The sequence below is a fragment of the Drosophila gunungcola genome (genome assembly GCF_025200985.1).
Source record: "Drosophila gunungcola strain Sukarami chromosome 2R unlocalized genomic scaffold, Dgunungcola_SK_2 000004F, whole genome shotgun sequence".
Classification (NCBI taxonomy): Eukaryota; Metazoa; Arthropoda; class Insecta; order Diptera; family Drosophilidae; genus Drosophila; species Drosophila gunungcola.
The window spans coordinates 2,790,704-2,810,968 of NW_026453167.1; the positions used below are offsets into that span (position 1 = coordinate 2,790,704).

General features: G+C 36.7%; 4 protein-coding genes across 7 annotated transcripts; 1 reads left to right on the top strand and 3 right to left on the bottom strand.

The window, feature by feature from the left end:
- Positions 1-57: 57 nt before the first annotated feature.
- On the bottom strand, positions 58-1,247 carry LOC128253757 (integumentary mucin C.1). Its single transcript, XM_052982427.1, has 2 exons — positions 346-1,247; positions 58-280 (listed from the first exon to the last, which is right to left on the bottom strand). Exons 1-2 carry the CDS (start codon positions 1,016-1,018, stop codon positions 159-161), a joined length of 795 nt encoding a protein of 264 aa, XP_052838387.1. The 5' UTR covers positions 1,019-1,247; the 3' UTR covers positions 58-158.
- Positions 1,248-1,498: 251 nt separating this feature from the next.
- LOC128253759 (hepatitis A virus cellular receptor 1) lies at positions 1,499-2,296 on the bottom strand. Its single transcript, XM_052982428.1, has 2 exons — positions 1,800-2,296; positions 1,499-1,712 (listed from the first exon to the last, which is right to left on the bottom strand). The coding sequence occupies exons 1-2, from the start codon at positions 2,233-2,235 to the stop codon at positions 1,564-1,566; spliced, it is 585 nt and encodes a 194-aa protein (XP_052838388.1). The 5' UTR covers positions 2,236-2,296; the 3' UTR covers positions 1,499-1,563.
- A 1,537-nt stretch (positions 2,297-3,833) lies between these two features.
- On the bottom strand, positions 3,834-19,985 carry LOC128253635 (aquaporin). 4 transcript variants are annotated; one of them, XM_052982201.1, is made up of 4 exons: positions 19,372-19,985; positions 10,824-11,002; positions 4,554-4,907; positions 3,834-4,495 (listed from the first exon to the last, which is right to left on the bottom strand). In XM_052982201.1, exons 1-4 carry the CDS (start codon positions 19,385-19,387, stop codon positions 4,307-4,309), a joined length of 738 nt encoding a protein of 245 aa, XP_052838161.1. In that variant the 5' UTR covers positions 19,388-19,985; the 3' UTR covers positions 3,834-4,306. The 4 variants fall into 4 exon arrangements, with proteins under 4 accessions (XP_052838161.1, XP_052838159.1, XP_052838163.1 ...); XM_052982199.1 differs by having other exon boundaries at positions 19,874-19,980; XM_052982203.1 differs by lacking the exon at positions 19,372-19,985 and adding an exon at positions 17,848-17,868.
- Positions 6,527-7,443, top strand: LOC128253637 (C-type lectin 37Db). The gene is made up of 2 exons (XM_052982206.1): positions 6,527-6,684; positions 6,747-7,443. The coding sequence occupies exons 1-2, from the start codon at positions 6,616-6,618 to the stop codon at positions 7,365-7,367; spliced, it is 690 nt and encodes a 229-aa protein (XP_052838166.1). The 5' UTR covers positions 6,527-6,615; the 3' UTR covers positions 7,368-7,443.
- Positions 19,986-20,265: the final 280 nt, after the last annotated feature.

Here is a 20,265-nt window from a genome sequence, read left to right on the forward strand (position 1 = left end):
TAAATGTTTTTTTAGTTCGTTTAGCTTTGATTTTAAATATATATATATATTTAAACAAAAAAAAAAAGGCGAAACGTCTTTAATCCAGATTTTTCAGGCTGGCGATCATTTTGGGCGCCCTCTAGCGAGAAAAGTGTCCAGGTTTGTGTCTTGAATGTTCACCATCGTCCAGAATCATACCAAGAACAACGTCCCTGGTGAAGCTTACTGCATCCGGCAAAACCGCTGTTCTCGTAGAAGCAGCAGCGATAACAGATCGCCGTCGTTCGCCAACCCCCTCCTGCAAATTAAAAGGCAAACAAATAAATGATTCATAAAAATTTCCCCCTTTCTTATTAAACTTACCATAGCAAACCATTCTGTACTCGTATTCGTTTTTGAGATAACACTTTTCTGTCGGATCGTGCCATATCCAAGGGTTCCTGGTAGGGTAAGTCGTAGGTCGCGTATAGATGGGTCTGTAGGTTGGATATAATGGATCCCTTTGCGTTGTTGAAGGTGTTGTGGGTTGTGTTGATGAAGGTAATGTGCGCTTTGTTGTTGAAGTTGTGGTGGAATCGGTTGTTGATGTTGTGTTGGGTTTAGTTGTTGAAGTGGTGGTTGTCTCTGTTGTTGAAGTTGTGGTGGCCTCTGTCGTTGAAGTTGTGATGGATTCTGTTGTTGAAGTTGTGCTAGGCTCTGTTCTTGAAGTTGAAGAGGGTTCTGTTGTTGATGTTGTCGTGGATTCCGATGTTGACGTTGTGGTGGATTCCGTTGTTGGAATTGTTGTGGGTTCTGTAGTTGAAGTCGTGGATGGTTCTGCTGTTGATGCTGTGAAAAATTCTGTTGTTGGAATGGTGATGGGTTCTGTAGTGGTAGATGTGCTTGGCTCTATTGGTAAAGCTTCAGTTGTTGGAATCGTCGGTTCCCATCCTTCTGGCGGAATATCTACTGGAACTTCTGGTTTTACATCCTGAGCAAAAATTTCAGTCGCCAGAAACAGCAAACAAGCAATGGGAATTTTAACTGCGGGCTTCATTTTTTTAGCGAGCTGTGTTAACGTGAGCTGGTTGCATCGAATACTGAAACCGATCGCCAGTCCCGAGTAGCTTGAGCTTGGGCTTTAGCTGTAGAGCTATAGTCATTAACACACTTATACTGACTCACACGCAAAAGGTGAGGGCTGATAACAGCACGCCAACCAACAGGGAGGACTGAGTAATTTATAGAAAATAAGATGCTGGCATTTCAAAAAATTTGGTTGAGTTAACACTTGTGAGTAGAACTTTTAACAGTGGATACAAAAAGTGATTATCAGATTAAAAGAAAAATTGATAATCCTAAAGTTCTTGTAATACATACAAAAAAATGCATCATTAAATTTTGTTTAAGCGAAAGCGAAATTGAAAACGAAATATGTTAATTAGGTTTTTATAGCCACAAGAACCTTTCCACTTTAAGACTTACACATTTGGATCGAAGTAACAATAAAATTTAAAAATACACAGTATGGTAAATCTTTCGATCTTCCTAATATTCAAAGTTGTATTGATTTATTTCGTTTGCAGTTCAATTTCGTTTATATTACACTTTTTTCCAATTTACATGAACTTTTAACTGCCTATATTCATACCACCAACAAGGCCCATAGTGGAGCTTATTGCATTCGGTGATATGGTTGTCGTAATAGTAACAGCAGCGATAACAGCTCGACGTCGGGGGGTTTCGCCAGCCTGCAAATTGAAAAGCAAGCAGATGAAATGTGATTCACCTTGGACCCTTTTTCCAGTTAATCTTTCTCACTTTTACATCACACTTACAAGTACTGTACTCCAGTTGGTTTCTCAGAAAACACCTTTCCAACGGTTCCATTACGATCCAAGGCTTCTTAGAAGTGTCTGTGGGTTGCACGTGGGGAGGTCGGTAGGTCGGATATATTGGTCCCCTTTGTGTTGTTGATGTTGGTTCTATTGTTGTGGTTGTAGTGGGTACTGTAGCTATAGTTGTAAGGCGTTTTGTTGTTGTAGTTGTACTAGCTTCTGTTGTTGTAGTTGTAGTAGCTTCTGATGTTGTGGATTCTGTTGTTGGTATGGTCGATTTCTCTGTTGTGTCAGGTAAAGTTGTTTCTTCTGTTGTTGTAGTAGTTGGAATGGTTGGCCTAATATCTACTGGCCGCTCTGGCTTTACATCCTGCGCCCAAATGCCAGCTACCAAGAAACACAAAAAAATGCTGGCAATTTTAATTGCGCACTTCATTTCTAGCGAGCTGCGTTGTGCTGTGCTGATTACAATTAATTCTGAAACTAAACGCTAAAAGAAGCTTGAGCTTAGACCACAGAGCTTATGGTGTTTAACGCACTTATACCGACTCACACAAAATAGCTGAGGGCTGATAACAGAATAGGCAAAGGCGACAAAGGCCCAAAACGCTCAACAATAAGATGCTGGCGTCTAAACAATATTTGGTTGAGTGAACAACAGTGAGCACAATTTTTTACAGTGGTCACCAAAATGGCTTATCAGAATTAGTGGCGAAATTGGCTTTTGAATCGCTCAAATTACTTGCGGGTGGGTGAACACGCATGTGCAACTTGCCTTGTAACACTTTGTTGTTCGATTTTAACGTTTTATCGTCACAACGGAAATGAATTGAGTAAAGAAATGAAAAAGACAATGACTCAAAAAATTACGGTCATGAGTAAAGTTCCTTTGTAAAGAGAATTATAAATTTTGAAGAAAAGTTCTTAAACATTTGTTAAAATAAATAATAGTTTTAATATGTCATCCAAATTATGACCGTAAAGTAGTGATAATTTATCTAAGCCCGCTTGGAACTTAAATTTAAAATACATTTTTTAATGTTTTTGTTTTAAATTTTAACAAAAATACAATTTTTAACATTATTTTCTAAATTTGTTTGTCTCTAAGATAAAATATATTTGGCGTCTATAGGGCTTAAATTAAAAATCGCCACTACTAAAATTGAAGGTCAAATACATCCAGGTTTGTGTCCTAGCTAACCGCATGTAAAATACATTGTAAAATGTAGATATAGAAGTAAACACTTTTCAGTTGGTGTAATAGGCTTCATAACAATCAGCATGTAATTTATTAATATATTATATTTATTATAATTTATTCTTATTTTTAATAATAATTTAAATATCTCTTAATATAATTGCTAACTAATTTTCAGCGAAACAAGAGATTTGCCATAAATTAAATTGGTACATGTCCCATCCGTCCATTATCCTTTTCATTTTGGGATTGACATTTAAGCCCTTAATCATAGCTGTAATTGGAAATAATTTATCTTTAAAAACCGAAATACAATACAAAGCCCTTGTCTCCCCGTAAAAGTTTAAATAAAATTAATTAAATACCTCAATGATCCACTCATTTAACGTAATAATATGAAATTTTCTCTGTTCCGATTTATGTTTCCGTTAGCACGCAGTACATCATCACAAGTATGCAAAGGATACTAAATGCAAACCAAGCCATTACGGGGATTTTTAGGGCATCAAGTGACCAAAATGACTCATTGTTTTGGAAGGGTGTGCTGCCTTTCTTAAGCTGAAATTTATACATTAGCCTCTGCACATAAACAAAGATCCCAAAAGACGGTTCTACGCACGCGTAACATTAAAAAAAATAAGCGGTATCCATTTGCTATCGTCCTTGCAAGTCACTTTATAAGCAGCATACTTCTAAACTTGAGAAGTTAGTATATGTCACCAAATGAATGCTTAGCTGCTTATTAATTAGTTTTTATAAAATCTAATAAACTGTTAGGCGATTGATGACAAATGATTAAAGCCCCAGGACATATAGACAAAGACGTACAGTTGTATTTTCTTATTATTTTTTATTACACATAGTCATAATACAATTCGTAGGTGCTCAACAAGTGGTGATCAACTGAATAGAGGAAATTAACCTTATTTGCTGGTTCGGATTTCCATGGGAAAGTGCTTTCGAGTTACAATTTAGTTAAGCTTCAATACAGTTTTCCTTCGATTCGCGTAATGATGTTGTGCATATAATTTAGCTTAAAATTACTCAAATACAATATTGCATACTTTAAGTGTTAGCTTCGCGTTACAACTAAAACAAGACATTTGCGTGTTTTTTTATTCTTTAACAAATAAAAATGGTACAGCTGTGTGAAAAGTTCTGGTTGATTGGTGGTGGAGCAAACCTAATCTAAGAGAAATTTCGGCAACGAATTCGATGTGACCCTGGCTGGATGGAAAGCGAATGGGTGATGGGTGGATGGGAAGCAGGTGCGGACATTTACAAGAACAGGTTGGTATTCGGCTACTGTCTAGAAGTCGTACGAGTTGGCCTCATCGTCGCCCTTGCGTACCTTAAAGATGAATCGATAGAGGATTCCGGCCAGCAGGCCGCCGGCAATGGGACCCACCCAATAAACCCAGTGATAGGTCCAAACACCCTGGACAACGGCGGGTCCAAAGGATCGGGCGGGATTCATGCTGGCACCGCTCAGTTTAACCTGTAAAATGATAGTTTTTATCAACCTTTCAATTAGATTTATTCTTTTTTAAACTTACTGCGCACAAATGACCAGCGGTGATGGCCAGGCCCACAGCCAGTGGCGCCGATCCCTTGATATCCTGACGACCGGCATCCGATACCGCCTTCACCACAAACACCAGAGTGAAGGTGATCAGCGCCTCGATCAGCACCGCCTGTGCAGCATCCAGGGAGGGATCAAAGGACGAAACTCCGAGTCCGGCGCCAGCCACTCCATTGAGAGCCACCTTGATCACAGCCGCTCCTGCGATGGCGCCCACACACTGCACAATGATGTAGAAAGCCGCCTTCAGGATGCTGATCTCGCCCACGATCAGAAAGCCAAGGGTGACAGCTGGATTGATATGGCAGCCACTCAAGTGACCCAAGCCCTGAAAAGTATAAAAAAGATTGGGATTATAATGGATATATTTTTAAAGTCAAAAAAAAATGTATTGGTCTTAGTTTCAAACCATTTCCACGAATATAAAATTCAAAAGGAAACTAAATTTAAATTATTTTATTGGCTCTAAGTACAAACACTTTAAAAAAAAATATATCCCTAAAAAATTATATTATTTTTTCTTAAAATCACAAAATTTATGGAATTACTCTTATTTTTTTACTTTTAACAGATGTGTGTTAAACCTATTCAAGCATAATAGCCTATCGCACTCTCGATCGCTGCTTGCAAATGTCAAGTTGACAACGCAACATCTTAACCATCTCCGTTTAATGTTTGCCCTTTGCCATGGCAGCTGATTTTCGGCTCGACTTTCCGAATTTTCCGTTGCACAATCGCTTACACATCGAACTGCCAACGGATACAAGCAATTTGTCAGAGCTGCGATGCATTCGAGTGCATTTATTGTGTTTATAGTAGTGTGTCGGCAAAGTTCAGGTCGAAAGTAAAAGTGATTTGGGGGGTTCTGTTGAGTCATTGCCCGCGAAGAGATCACATGGTTGGAACTTAAATGGAAATAACAGCCAAACAGTCAGCTAAACTGATCGGATCGCATCGCATCGGATCGAGTGTTATGAATGAAGCCGAAACGCACTGATCACACTGCGCACTCTCAAGGTCGATGTGCAGGCTTCTATGTTCGATATCTCTTTCCAACCGTGTTTCGCTACGTTTCGGTGATACGAATTCGATTTCGATATGGATTTCGCATGGCCAATGTCGTGCGTCGCTTTGCGTTTAATTAATAAATGCGCAAAAAAAAAAAAGAAAAAATAAGCCACAAAACGCTAATTACAAATGCCGCCAAGAGCAAGATCGAGTCGAGTTTGCGGCCCAAACAGCAAATCCGAGCAGCAACTACAACTCGAACAACTTCTTGACATTTTGGTTATGCTCATGCGTGCATTGCAATTTTTCGTTTTCGTCTATAACATTAAGTTGCCGCTTTTGTTGCCGCTCCACCTGGCCTAATCGTCGAGATCAGCGTTTTGGACCTACTACTACCAGTAGGCCTATTGTTCTCAACCCCATACCCCCAACTCCTCTTAATTGCACACACTCGAACAGTCGTGAAATTAATCAAATTTATTGTCGAGCCCGAAACCCATAATTAAATTTAATATATGCAACGAAAACAATCGCGATCGACGGACCGGCTGCGTGTGAAATCTGAGCTTAGACATGAGTCATCGATGAAATATGATTGAAATCGAGTTAGGCCTATGATTTAATGGATTGAAAATAGCTAAAATAAATATTTTGATCATTTTTGTTAAGTGCTTTTAGTTATTTATTAACTTAATAGCAGTCTATATTGTTGATATTAGGTTATAATTAAATGACATCTATATTGAACATTTTTTAAATACTAAAGTGGTATACAAATTTGAAATAAAATAAAATATTCTTTACGGACGCTTTGTATTTTGCTCTGTGTAAGATGATAATAACGTCTTATATTCGTTAAGTATGGAAATATGTAGTAAACATTTCTTATCTTGCAGCGTAATATTTGCTGCTTTTTCGATAATCACATAAAGTTGTTCACTGGTATGCTCCATAATATCTTTGCTGAAGATGCATTTAAGTCAGTCTGGTTTTGATTTGCGGATAGACAAGTAACTACAGTCAGAGCAATGCGGTTGTCTATTGTATTAGTCGTATTGTCTATATACTTTAGGACCTCGTATTCAGTAGTTTGCGAGGTAAGTGATGAATTTAAAATTTATTTAAACTATAAAAAGCTCAAGAAATATGTATTTTTTAGGGGGAAGAATGCCAGGAACAGTGTGCAGCTTACTGTTTTGGGCTTTTGAATCCCTGTATGTCGAACATGGCGAACCTACAAAGGAGGACGGAAGCCTGTGAGGCAGCTGTTACTATTGCGAGAATTGCCCTTAACGATCGAAGACTGGATACTTTTGGCTTCCCATTGACAATGCATCCGGAAAAGAAAAATACTTCTCAGCTATTAATAGCACCAACTCCGGAAGCTAGAAAATTGGAAAGGACTGACATGTTTCACCAACTGGGTAACAAATCGTATTACATTGAGAAGGAACTAAAGTTGAACTGGCACGATGCCTTGGAAAAATGTCATAAGATGGGTGGCCATTTGGCTAGCCCGCAAAATCAGGAGGAACTTAATAGCATTGGCAGTAAGTTTGATGGTCTGAATCGCTATTGGATCGACGTGACCTCTCAGTTCAAGGATGATGAATACGTGTCTATAACTAAAGGATCCAAAGCCAAGTTCCTCAGTTGGGCAGATGGTGAACCCACCAAGGACGGCAAGTGTGTGGATATACGAACATTCAACGGAAAGACTACCATGAATGATAACAATTGTACTGCAAGTCTTTACTTCGTTTGCGAAAAATCTATCTAAACTAAGAAAAAACATTTGTGTCTTATCAATTTTTTCAAAATCAATTTAAAATTAAAAAAAATTCAATTGAAGAGATATTGTTTATAAAATGAAAATTTTATTTTTTAAGTAGTTTTGACCTTATTTGAAAGATTCGCAAACTGATACTAATATGACAGTCCACTTAAATAAATCTAAAATCAACTGAGAATTTTGTCATTACTTTGTGTTAGAACTCTCCAAGTTTTCAAGGTTTTCCATTGGCTACGAGAAGTCTGGCAGATCTTTTCTACCGATCGAGATATATTTATATGTATATATAGAGATCGATTGGCTTACGCATGTGCAGTGGAAACTGCAGATCGACTTTTACGCTTAAATCATATTTTATGGCTTTTCAGCTGAAAATCGAATGTTAACTTGTTTGTTTCGTTCTGCTTTTCAGCAGCATTTTGGCGATTGTTGTTGTGGTTATTTTTTGCTGCCAACTTGCTTGTTGGCCGATTCAATTCAAGTTCGCATCGGGCCAAAGCCAAAGTCGAAGTCGAAGTTTGTTCAACCAACTTGATTCGATTGCGATCGCAAATTGAAAACAAAAACGTGAACGCTGCACGCACTTAGTTTTTTTTGTTTTTCTTTTGTTGCTTTTGTTTTAAAGCCGCCTGCAAAGTTAAATCATATAATGTCATTAAGTTGACTCAGAACTTAATGTTGAAGCCGCTTTATTTTATTATATATATATTAAGCAAAATTATAGCATGATCATATCAGTTATCTTGTTATTTTTAAATTTAGTGTTTTTCTGAAATCAAATTCAATTCAAACATATAATAAATTGGCAAGCCCTCTTACATGATAACAATCGGTTAACATGACATGACAATATACAACCCACATTGAGATCGCTTCATATAAATTTTTCCATGCACGTCGTATTGTTGTTTGCCATTTTTTCTAAGCTTTTTTAGTTGCATTAAATTTCATTTTATTAGCATTTTCTTTAAATCATTTCCTTTAGATGCAAACTGCATACAAATGCGGATCTGCCAGAGATTTGCATTTGAAGTGCCGCTCTCGAGGAACTCGATAGCTAAGACTGAAGCTTAGTATATATCATATTTCTTGAGTTATTTCTAACACTATTACTGGTCACTCAAAAGCTGGCAATTAGCACGTTTTCCAATTTGACGCCACGCGTCTTGCTCCATTGAACAGTTATTGCAGGGGCTATATTTTATGTTTTTGGTTTGGCTTATAGCAATAGCGATAACGATGACGAACTACCATTACCATTGTCGTCACACCTGCTGGCGAAATTAGCAATGCATACCTGAGTTTATCTGACTACCATTTGATCGCGACTCGTGCTGCAACGTCATGGAAAACATGGAAAGGTGGAAAAGTTGGAAAATCTGCCACTGCCTGCAGTCATGTGACCGATCTGTTCACGTGATTTGGCAAGCGAGGGGCAACTAATTTGCCACTAATAGCGAATCTGTGTTGCAAGTGGTTTCCGCGGAAAAATGGTAGAGACAAGCTTCCATTATGTTTTCAATAATGCTACTCGATTTCATTATGGTAATTATTAACGCTTTCAATATGATTATTACATTGCATCTGTCGGCTCGTAATCAGAAATTGGAAAGGAGGACATTTTACCAAGGCGCTTGCAAAGTGAAAATGAAATGTTCAAAATTACAAGTTTTAAAATGTTTTATTATTACAAATATTGTATTTTTTGCATTCATAATAAAAGTTTATTTTTTATGGTTTGGTTAAATATAGTCATTATGATAATAGCAGTGCAACTATTGAGTTGTAACCAGAAGTTTGAAAGGAGTACATTTTTCACCCGTGGTTGCAAATCCATATTACTCATACGACATGTATGTCGGTGAAGTAGTCCAAATATTTTTCAATCATTATACAAATTTATTGCTAAATTTAATTTGTTCAAAAAATTAAAAAAATTAATTTTTAATTGTTTTTTTTTTGTAAAGATACTTGTTTATTTTTGATTTTTAAGAACTCTTTTTTAGCACGTAATATTATCTAATAATTAATTGATTTACTAACACATTCATTTTAAAAAAAATGTTATAATGAAATATATTTGTTACTAGTTCTTGGACTATTCAGAACTCACCTTTTTTACCACCCAACATTATAAAACCATCAATAAATGTATAAACACAAATCGAAATTATGAAATGGAAGCTAAAAATAGAACATCATAGAAGCCTTTTCGTGTTCTTGATGGATTCGGTCGGTTGAGCTTGACTTTTGTGGTGCCATAAATCGAATGCAAAGCGCAGATCGCTTTAAATGCTAAAGCACGACAACAGCAACAGTCGTCACTCCAAACAGAACAGAACAGCACAGCACAGCATAGCGTAATTAAACGCATAATAATCTAATTGCATATTTTGCGTGTTGATTAATGTTAATTGCCAGCGCAGACGCTTTTGCTGCGAGCGCGCATTTATTATTCGCACTGCGAGTGAGTTCCAGTGTGCGTTTGTAAATCTGTCAATTTTGTAAATTACATTCGCACGCAGTCTTGAGTTTTGAGCGGCGAGCTCAGCATTCGTTCTGCCGTTTTAGTTTTTTTTGTTATTTTATGTTGTTGTCGCTTTTAAATGCCAATGTCTCTTGGCCAAAAAGCGCAGCGTTTGTGAATGAGCCGAAAGTGTAACGCGGCGGTGGCGTGTCCTTGAAAATGTCCGCCGATCGACGCACGCACCGCCGACTTCGAGCCACAAAATCTCTGACTTGGATAGCAGATCTCAAATCAGAAATCTCTAGCTCGATGCGTTCTCTTTGTACGATCTGTATTAGGTTCATTGGGGTGGACCAAAATACAAGGAGAGGTTTCCGAAATAATGTCATTTACTCCATCGTCTAGAACCATTTAACTTATTTACATAAACATTTAAATATGAATTGTACATCTAAGAATGATATCAAATTACTAAACCTCTTAAGTGCAAAAACATAACGATGTATTTACAAAGTAAGAATAAGCAAAAAATCTTGAGTAATAAGAATCTTAGAAAAATGTAGTTCATTTTAAAACCAAAGTCTTCTTGCATCCTACATTTTTTAATACAAAGGTATCCAAGAAGTAATTAAAGGTTTATCAAAAGTCTTTCAAGCTTATCAGTGAAGCTTAATAATTTTTAATAATTAAATCGAAAACTAAGAAGGTAAAACAAGATTTTTTATTAGATTGTAAATTTTTGAGTACAAACATATGCAAGACTGTTCTGAAAACTAATCATACGACCTGTAATCCAAGTTAATTTTTTGTTTAATTAAAAGTAAAGTAAAATATAAATTAAATAAAAAAATTTATATATTACCATATTTTAAAAAATTACTTTAATTTGTATATGTTTTGAAACCAAAACATTTTGTTCCGAGAATTCTTTCAAATCTCTGATCCATCCTAGCTTAAATTTATATGCGTATAGTTACCTGGGCGATTGTGGCCACCGTCAAGCCAAAGGTGAATGCGATTTGTGGTACACTTCCGCTCGTCGTGCTGCCAACGCCGACGAAGACCAAGAAAAATGTGCCCACCAGTTCGCCGAGCAGCATGCGCCAGATTTTCTTGTTCTCGGTTATGTCGGCAACGCCAACGAATTTCGACATTTCTGCAAATGGAAAAGACAGACCGAACAGAACCCAACATTAGTAATCGCAACAAAACACAGAAATCAGAAAATAAATCTGAAAAAACAGTTGATTGAGACTTGCGCAGCGCATGCCAAATCATAATTAATTATTAGTTTTTGTCAGCTTATTGTCATTTTTATGCAGCTCTTAGTCAACAAAGTTGGCATGAAAAAATCGAAAACGAATAAACAACAGTCTGGTGTTTGTTTAACTGTAACTACTGTAACTACTAGTCAAAGAAAAACTAATTAGATAGAACTTCTGTTTTTACAGCTTTAGTTTTAGCTTGGTGCTAGAATTTTTTGTGCAAGTTTTTCATTAATATTTAACTGGAGCAATTTTATTGCAGTTTGCACAAGGTGGCGCAAAAAAAAAAGCTATTTAACGTATTATGTGACGCTAAAGGCAATGCAAATGCGCACGTTTAATGCAATTACGTCAAAGAATTTCACGCCTTATTTTTCTGGAATACCTAAGCTCATTTTATATAAATTAAACAAAGACTCATTCAAAAGTATAAAAAATTAAGCTCAAAGTTATAGCTTAATATTGTTTACTTGTTGTTCAAACAATTGGCCCTTTTGCACAGTCTGTTCAAACAATTTGCATAGTTTGATTAATTAATTTGTTTATTAACACTTTGGTGTTTACTTCCTGGCAGAAGCCTTTCATTTGTCATTATTGCTCGAGCCACAGCCACTCGTAGTTGAGTACTAATGAGTGGGTGTTAATTAATTTGTCTACGCGCCAAGCGGTCTTAACAAATATTTGCGAAGCAAAACGCAGCCTAAGTCCCGGCTGCACTGCCAATAAAACTATTTATAAACGTGATGACTGCCTTTTAATTTGGTGCAATTAAATAGAATGCAGGGCTTATCAGAGAGTTGAGAATTTCTGGCTGCCTTAAAAAAGGCTTCACCTCGTTAGTTAAGCCGCATTTAAATAGTGATATTTGTTTTTAAAGCTGTCACTTGACCAACATGCCAGCTAAAGTGATAAACACACAACGCCCCTTTTTCCACTGATAAGTGACGTTATGTTATCGCCAAGTTCGCACACTTCACTTAATATGGCAATTATCTGGCGTCCCATGACTCTGACTGCCCGAGATAATAGCAAAGGCAGGAAAACCTCATAAAAATCTGGGTGTCAACAAACAGTTACGATTAGCTACTGGCATTAGCTCAAAAGCAATAACAAACTGCGTTTGCTCCTTTAAATTCAGCTAAAGTATATCTGGTGAAAATATCAAATGCAGGCTAACGTGATCTGAATTTGAAGAAATCCCCGAGGAATTCCCACCGACAAAAGCCCAGGAAACCCATAAATAACTTGAGCTGACAGTAACTTATGATATTTCTTGGAATTCAATTGATATTTGGCGTCACTTTTTATCGAAATAAAACTACAGAATGATAACTTATGGTGTGTGACTAACGGCCTTTAAAAGTGACAGTAAATTAAAAAAAAAATAATCACCTATCACACATTTGATCTAAATATTTTAAGCCCAGGAAGTGGCCATTAAAGAATATTAAGAGCAATAACCATTTTATCAAATGAAATATGATAGTTTCGACACATTGGCAGGCCGATACACCCACATAAAGGAGCGTAAATAAGATTGGCAAATGAAACCAGATCGACCTGTTGACAAGAAACGCAATTGGCCAAAACTCAATTAGCATATATGTACGAAATTTATGGTTTATTTGCAATGAACATTTGTTTAATTCATTCGGTGTTCTCGCGTCATGTTAATTTGCAGAGACAAAAACAAATATAAATTGAATTTAATTAAAGATAACGAAATGTCAAACATAATTACACGATCATTGTGGGACAAACAAACACAAATTATTGCCGAACTGTGAGCATCTCCGTTTGACAATCAATCAATACACTGCGCTGCGCGAGGGGAAAATTAATAACTTTATCTGCCAGATATTAATCACGGCAATTGAATTGAAAATCGAGATTCAAGTTCAATGGAACCTGAGGATCATTAATAAGCAATTTGCGGGGCTTTCATTTAAGGCTCTGAGCTGTGAAATGCACTTGGTTTGATGGCTGTTAGCCAGTTTAGATGACATTTAAATTGCCAGTAACTTTGGGTTGAGTTACTACATGTAACTTACTTAACTCGTAGGCAATCAGCAGCAATCAGTTTTATAATTGATAGGCTTTATATCTTCGAGGTTTGCTTTTGACTAGAAGCTAACTAACTCAACAGGTCTCCATAAAGATAAAGTAGTGGCTGCTACCTAAAAATAAACCTTATCTCGGGTGCTCAGCCAACTTAATCTAAATTGCCCGTCCCGCCGCGATTTGTTTTTTGGGCCTTAACAACCTTCGTAGGCCTTCTTGTCACATCCTTGGAAGTTGGCTAATGGATAATGCTCAACCAAACACACACACATCTTGATATGCCATTGAAAGTGGTCTGAAGAAAATGCGAAACCCAATAAATTATTGTGGCCGGCAGGCACATTAAAAAATGAAATTAACAAAAAGAAAAAATCATAATAACAACAATTACACACAATAGTCATCAATTGGAAGGTGAGGGCGTGACGACGTCGAGGCTTTCGGTTGGATTTTGTGTATGTTTTAGCAAAAAAACAAAAAATAGACATAAAAACAATCCATCAGCAAGGCCAGCCGAGATACATTTGCGAGATGAAGATTTATCTGTGTTAATTTCGCCTTTAATTTGTCGAATACAATTTGATAATGTCCATAATGAATCGTAATTAATTTAATTAGTGGAAAAAGTTAACTTCGCGATCGTCCCATGAATTCTAAGTAATTTGATTAGAGCGCAAAGGTGTGTTCTAAATAAATTCGAGAACTGGGAGCGCTCCATCAATTTTCCAGCCCATCAATCAGAACATGACAGTGTCATTGTCATTGCCATATCGACATGAAATTAATTAGTGTGGCGCACATCAAAAGCAAACTTGCTTCGCTATCGCCGGAGAGAAAAAACATATCGAGAAACGAGCACAACATTTAACATTTAATTTCTTTCAAATCGAAAAATTCCCGGCGTATGCGTAATAATATTTATCGGCTGCAAAATGGTTCGTTCTGGACTCTTGCCATTAAAAAGTTGGCTTGGAATTGCCTGACCCACATACCAAAAAAGTACCTGTTTTTTTTTAATACCACTGGTACCTGTACCTGGCACTTGATTTTGATTACTTTGTCCCGTTTTTTACTTCTTGCAGAGCCGAGCGGAAATTTGAAATTCAAAGCAGGTAAAGAGTGGCTTCGTTTCTGACTTTGTCTCACTTTTTTTTTGTTTTCTTTCTCTTTGGCTTCCGTGTTTGAAAACAACAAGCGAACTCAACAATGTACGAAGAAAACAAAACAATTTTTTATTACGCGTGCTCGAAGAGATTGAAATCTCTCACCGGCGAAGTTTCAAGCGCTTGATACTCTTTCAAATAATTTAGCTATTATGTTGGTTTTTCTTAAAAATATTTGCTATAATTATAAAAAAGTATTATAATAATAAAAAAGTATTTATATAAAAAGTTAAGCTAATGTCCCAAAACATAATTTCCACACGAAAAAAAAAATTGTCATCGAAACTAACTATTGTCACTTAAAATATAATTTTATATATTCGTTATGATATTTAGTATTGAATTAATATTTATACTTTAGTAATGTCTGTAGTTTATTTCAAGTTACTTTTATTAAAACTAAACTTTCATTTTATTTTTGGGTACAGCCGGTTGCTGGAACTCAATTTTTGTATACCTTTTATAGTATTTATGTCTATTTTAGTTTTTGGCTCCTAAACAAAACTGCAAAACTTAATTATTCAAATAAAATATAATAATGTTTTAGAGAATACAGAATTCGTCACCTCGCCAGGCCCACAAACTCAATTAAAATGTCAAGGTCGCTGCACATTTCCACAACAGCCTTCAGTAAAAAATCTTGGCACTTTCGTTATCGCTTTCAGGCCTGATAAATCACGATCCTCGTGGGAAAAATTCCTAAGCCCCGTGCAATTTCACTTTTACAGTCATAGAACCTTCGGCACGACTCAAGTGGTGCTCGTAATATTCAACTATTTCGCAATTCCCAAGATAACATCTTGACGTGGAGGCCTGCTAGCTTTCTGTCCAACGATTTATGGCTATTGCCCGGTAGAATAGCCAACTGAACTGAACTGACCGATAAGATAGGTGAAATAGAGAATTTCAGATCCCCTTGTACGGTTTTAATTTAGTGGCTCGCATATAATTGCCGTATTATTAGCAACTCCCGGCACTGGAAATTGCTCAGGCCGTTGAGACCCAAATATAGTAATCCACATTGTGTGTCCGAATTGGAATATATGCCAAGTTGGCCGGGACTGTTTTAAGTGCATGTCTGACCCCCGGGAAAAGCGGAGTTGCAGTTGCCATAAACCTGATGTTGCCGCGGATGTCCGCCTGACATGGTCTTGCACCTGTTCTGGTTGTTTCTAATGTGGCTCACATCCTGCAAACCTTGTATGGCAAGTTGCACTGGGAGAAATTACCAGAAGAACACTGGTAAAATTTCTTCAACAAAGATTTGTAACATTTACTGAGTTAATTAAATTCTGTTAAATTGAATTTACATTTGTTTTGGTCTTTGCAAATTATCAAAGCGAGATAATTAATTTGCAATTAACAGTAGAGGTAAGATAAATTTTTGTAAATTACAGTCTATTTAAAATTATATACTTTAAATATTCTATTTTAAAACATAATTTAAATTTGTGTTTTGTATTCATTTGTTTTCGTAAACGTAGATCGATTAGTTTACCGTTTTTTAAGCACTGATTACATTATATGTGTACTATACTATATCCAAATTGTTCTTTTGACAATATGAAAATAATGTTTCTGAATAAAAGTTTCTCTCAGTGCTTCTTGTGGCCAGCCTTGGCAAAAACACAAACACAAAGGTGTGGGGGCGTGGTGGCGAGGCACACGTGCCCATGCCTGAATAAAGGCCAAGTTAAAGGCTTGGCTCCGCAAGAGCCGCTCCCAAGTCCTGGCCCCGAATCACTTGGCGGTTATGTTGATTGGGGAACCTGGGTTAGCGTTAGCCATGACTTATCTGCGTATTATTAGAACATGAGCAATGTCATCGCCTGTCGCCTTTTCTCACCTCGTTGCAGGATGGCAAACATTTTCCGCTCTTTCAACTCATTAATTCGCTTCAGTCACGCAAATTTGGCATAAGTTTACTAATTTATGTCCATTTTTGCTCATATGCTTCCTAATCATTCAAGCAGGGAATGGGGACCCAAGAAATCGACTGGCAGACAAAAAGGATTCACAAAAAGTAGTTTTATGGGCTAGGATAGTTTTTAGGGTGTATCAAATGGTAATTTTCTGGAAACTGACGTCAGTTTGACACGTGTGCAATTATCATCAACAAGAAAGTGAAAATAAATTAGTGAAATTTTGAAGGGACAGCTGCTTTAATGGTTTTTATACAAGACTTGGCTTGACATATTAAAAGAAATGAGAAAAGAACAAAGGATTTAACCTCAAGGTGTGTCTTACATTTGGTTGCGTAAATTTACAAAGTTTATTTTTGTCCATATATGCAAATTATGTTATTGTCGTTAATTTAAAGTTAATGCCCAGCACTGGGGCATTAATTTCGCATATGTAAGTGCAAAACAAAAGGTTCTGTCGCATATTGTTCTCAACCCATTTCGTCTACAACAATTAATCAATTTAATCGGATTATTAATTTCGATTTGAGCAACTCTTGGGCACTTTTGTGCGGTAAGGTGATGATTTTATTAATAACAGTCGCGGGAAAGATCGAAACCTGTTCGCTGGCCATTAAAATCGTTATAAATTAATTAGTCAGATGGGCAGGGACTATTCAGTTTTCGTTTGCTGTGCGGGAGGAGTGCGTCCCCCATTCACTTGTAATCTTTATGGGCTTTTGCTCGAACGAATTTATGTCGCTTTAACTCGCTAACAATGTACCATAAATCAGCGGCAATTTATTGAGGTTTGTGGTTTATGACTAACTTTGGAAATTTACCAATTAATTGCGATAATTTAAGATGAAATGATAGGCAAAAAGGGAAAGATTTACAGGTGTTTGTTATAGAACAAACATTATAAACTTTTAAGGGATAATGTCACCCCAAAAAAAGAAAATGAATTATTACATTTAATAATCCAACTTTAAGATAAGATCGAAGTTGCCAATCAAAGTCATTAACCCTTCTAGACATTTGAACATTCCTAATTAGTATCCCCACAATTCCGTAAATTTAATTCAACGTTACGTGAATCCAAAACTTTCCATGGGAACCGAGCATTTTCGCTTCTGTGCATCTCAATGGCAGCTTATTATCTTAATTATAAGCTATCTGATTAACAAACAAGTTGATCTTCCATTGAGAACTGAGCTGGGAGACGTCTTGAAATAAGTAGAGATGCGCACTAACTGTGCTAAACGTCTAAATGTTCTGTTGGCCGCACCGAACAGCATTTTCTGGCCTTAAGTGTGCTACTGTTTCGAATGCCAATTTCACCGTGATGTCATGTCAACTCGGCTCACGATTATTACTGTAATTTTATATGTCTGCGAATCCGACGCCATAAAAACAAAACATCAACTAACGTCAGGTGGAAGTGTGTAAAAATGTATATATAGCGATGTTGGCCCAAGATGACAACGCATTGAATTATGAGTCGGGGAAGACGTTAAAGCGCACAAAAAAAGAGAGAGATCAAATTAGCCACACGTTTGTACTATAATTTGCAGAATTTCAGCGCCAAAGGCCTGCGAATTTCTCACGCACCTCACAACTCTATTTTAAAGGTCTTACTGCTCCAAAAAGAATGCCACCAATGATATTTAACCAATGAACCAGGCAGCGAAAATATTTAATATCCAAATCAAATATTGAACCTTGTGTTTAAACACTTGATCAAATAGAAGCTCAGGCGTTGACATTAATTAGCTGGAACCAAGAATTTCAATAATGGAGCTTGGCTGGCAAATGAATTTAAGCGCTACGCAAATATTATCGCCATTATCACAACGATATCGGCAAAAATGACGCCAGAGATCGCCTTTAGTTCTTTGCGGTAAACAGAAAATGCAATTAAGATTTTAATTAATTGCCTGTTGATGCTGCACAAATAAAACCTCCTATTTTTCGGCTCTTAATTTGTTTTTTTTTTCTTTTCAGTTCATTCACTTGACGGTGTGGTTTTATTGCTTTCGTTGGGGAGTCATCACCATCATCATCGTTTGAATTGCCCCGACTATAGACTGTAGTTTCCGCTGTTGTTTACCTATCAAAGTTTTCTCCTATCTATCTTTTTTTCTCTTGAGGCTTTTCTGTCATGCAAACTTTCAGTTACAGAAATCATCATCAACCACCACGGAAGCTATAGTAAATCAAAGCAGCACAAAAAAATACGTCTTACTATAGAAAAATAACTCGAGGCTAATTTACCGTCTTTGTCATGCTGCGCTAGAGAAATTATTGAAAAGCAATCATCTCGTTATCGTTATCGACAGGCGGGCTACTCTTTGATTTATTCAACCCCCCAAAAAAAAGATGATTTATCAAAATATCTTTAGATAGCTTATTATGGTTGATTAATTACACAGGAATGATTAATTTTTAGGAAAACTTTAGGACCAATTTGATTTTGTTAAGAAAGTGAAATCCAAAGTTGACTGAAGCGATTTAAATGAAGTGCGAACTACATTTTCGTAAAACACGTAAATGTTGTTCATTCCACAAAAAATTTAAGATAAATATGTAAATCAAGTTTTGCAATATATCATTAACTTACATTTATTATTTAAGAACAGAAAATTTAAAATGTTCGTGTCCAAATTTTTGTATTTAAAAGTGTAACAACTTTCTTTCATAAAAGTATGGTCAAACGGATTTAATATTAACAAAACAATTTATTTTAATTATTATAACCATTTTAATAAATGGTTCCACATGTTAAAAATGTATACAAAAATGTAGGGCAAATCGCACTGTAACGTGTAAAAACGAAACAATTATTTAATGGACTGCAACCAATTTGTTTTCCTGCTGAAGTTTTGTTAATTTTATCTAAATTTAAATTAGTAAACAGTTACTCTGTCACTTGAAGGTCTCTGTTAATTTGGTTTTCTAGAAACAGCACTGTCTATATTTGATTTTACATTTTTCAGAGAAAAGAGTGGCATTAACTTTCGCAGAAAATCGAAACAATTTCGCGCACTCTTCGCCCCCATTTAATTTGCAATTAACCTTCGCACACACGCACACGCATAGTTTGCATTCTCCAGTCTCCAATCGTCAATCACTCACCTGTTTTCTCAACCATTTTGCTGTCTTCTGTCTTCGCTCTACTGTCTTCGGTCTACTGTCTTCTGGGGGCTGTCACTTGAGATTTTCGCAAAGCGTGGGGGGTTTTGAATTGAACTTGTGTTTTGCTTTCGTTTTCAAAGCGCGCTTTTTGCCTAACTCTTTTTTTTTGTGTGCTGCACAGGTAAAAGTGAGTTACCGAGCACTCGAATCGAATTGAATTGTGCCAATAGTTTTTTGTGGCCGAAATATAATTGTTAAGGTTAAGAGTCTTGAGGTTGCACAATTGTCAGGCACTTGACCACAGAGTCGAATGGGCAGACAGAGGGGAGTTTTTGTCAAATTATTTTTCCTGAGCTGCTCGCCTTGTTTATTTTCACACTGGGCCCAATTTTGATTGACTCGAAATTGGAAAGCGCAACGTATAATAACTTGATTTTATTATTTTCAATTAAATTAACCGCTCCCGTACTCGATTTCCTTTTCGAATTTATTTTTAAATTACCGTTTGCCGTTGTGGGCTGGCTTTTCTTTGCTTTTCTTTTCTTTTCTTTTCTTTCTCGGAGATTGATTGTAGTGCTTAAAAGCTGTGCTACCACGTTCGCTGCTCGAGCGCAAATAAACGTTGGCAACGTTGCGGCTGTAACTGATATACTCTCTGTCGCAGTCGCAGTCGCAGTCGCTGCCTCAGTCGCCGTTGGCGTCGCTGCCGCGGTCAACGTCGACTGCGACTGCAGCAGAGACATCAGATTTTCAGTTTTGGGGCTTGGCCAAACGCTCGAAAAGGATCTGGGTTCGGAATACACCTGACCCGATGATGACTTAATCGAATGAGGGTGTAAAAACATTTGTTATGGCTCTTGGGCGCGGGGACATATTCTTTGTGAATGGCTCTAT

Excerpts from the sequence above, each read along its gene's own strand:
- LOC128253757 (XM_052982427.1), bottom strand. The coding sequence starts at position 1,018 with ATGAAGCCCGCAGTTAAAATTCCCATTGCTTGTTTGCTGTTTCTGGCG. Across the intron at positions 281-345 it reads GTACAGAATGGTTTGCTATG|GAGGGGGTTGGCGAACGACG; the intron begins GTAAGTTTAATA and ends TTTAATTTGCAG.
- LOC128253759 (XM_052982428.1), bottom strand. The coding sequence starts at position 2,235 with ATGAAGTGCGCAATTAAAATTGCCAGCATTTTTTTGTGTTTCTTGGTA. Across the intron at positions 1,713-1,799 it reads CCAACTGGAGTACAGTACTT|GCTGGCGAAACCCCCCGACG; the intron begins GTAAGTGTGATG and ends TTCAATTTGCAG.
- LOC128253637 (XM_052982206.1), top strand. The coding sequence starts at position 6,616 with ATGCGGTTGTCTATTGTATTAGTCGTATTGTCTATATACTTTAGGACC. Across the intron at positions 6,685-6,746 it reads CGTATTCAGTAGTTTGCGAG|GGGGAAGAATGCCAGGAACA; the intron begins GTAAGTGATGAA and ends TGTATTTTTTAG.
- LOC128253635 (XM_052982201.1), bottom strand. Across the intron at positions 4,908-10,823 it reads CGGTGGCCACAATCGCCCAG|GGCTTGGGTCACTTGAGTGG; the intron begins GTAACTATACGC and ends TATACTTTTCAG. Across the intron at positions 4,496-4,553 it reads CCGCTGGTCATTTGTGCGCA|GTTAAACTGAGCGGTGCCAG; the intron begins GTAAGTTTAAAA and ends ATCATTTTACAG.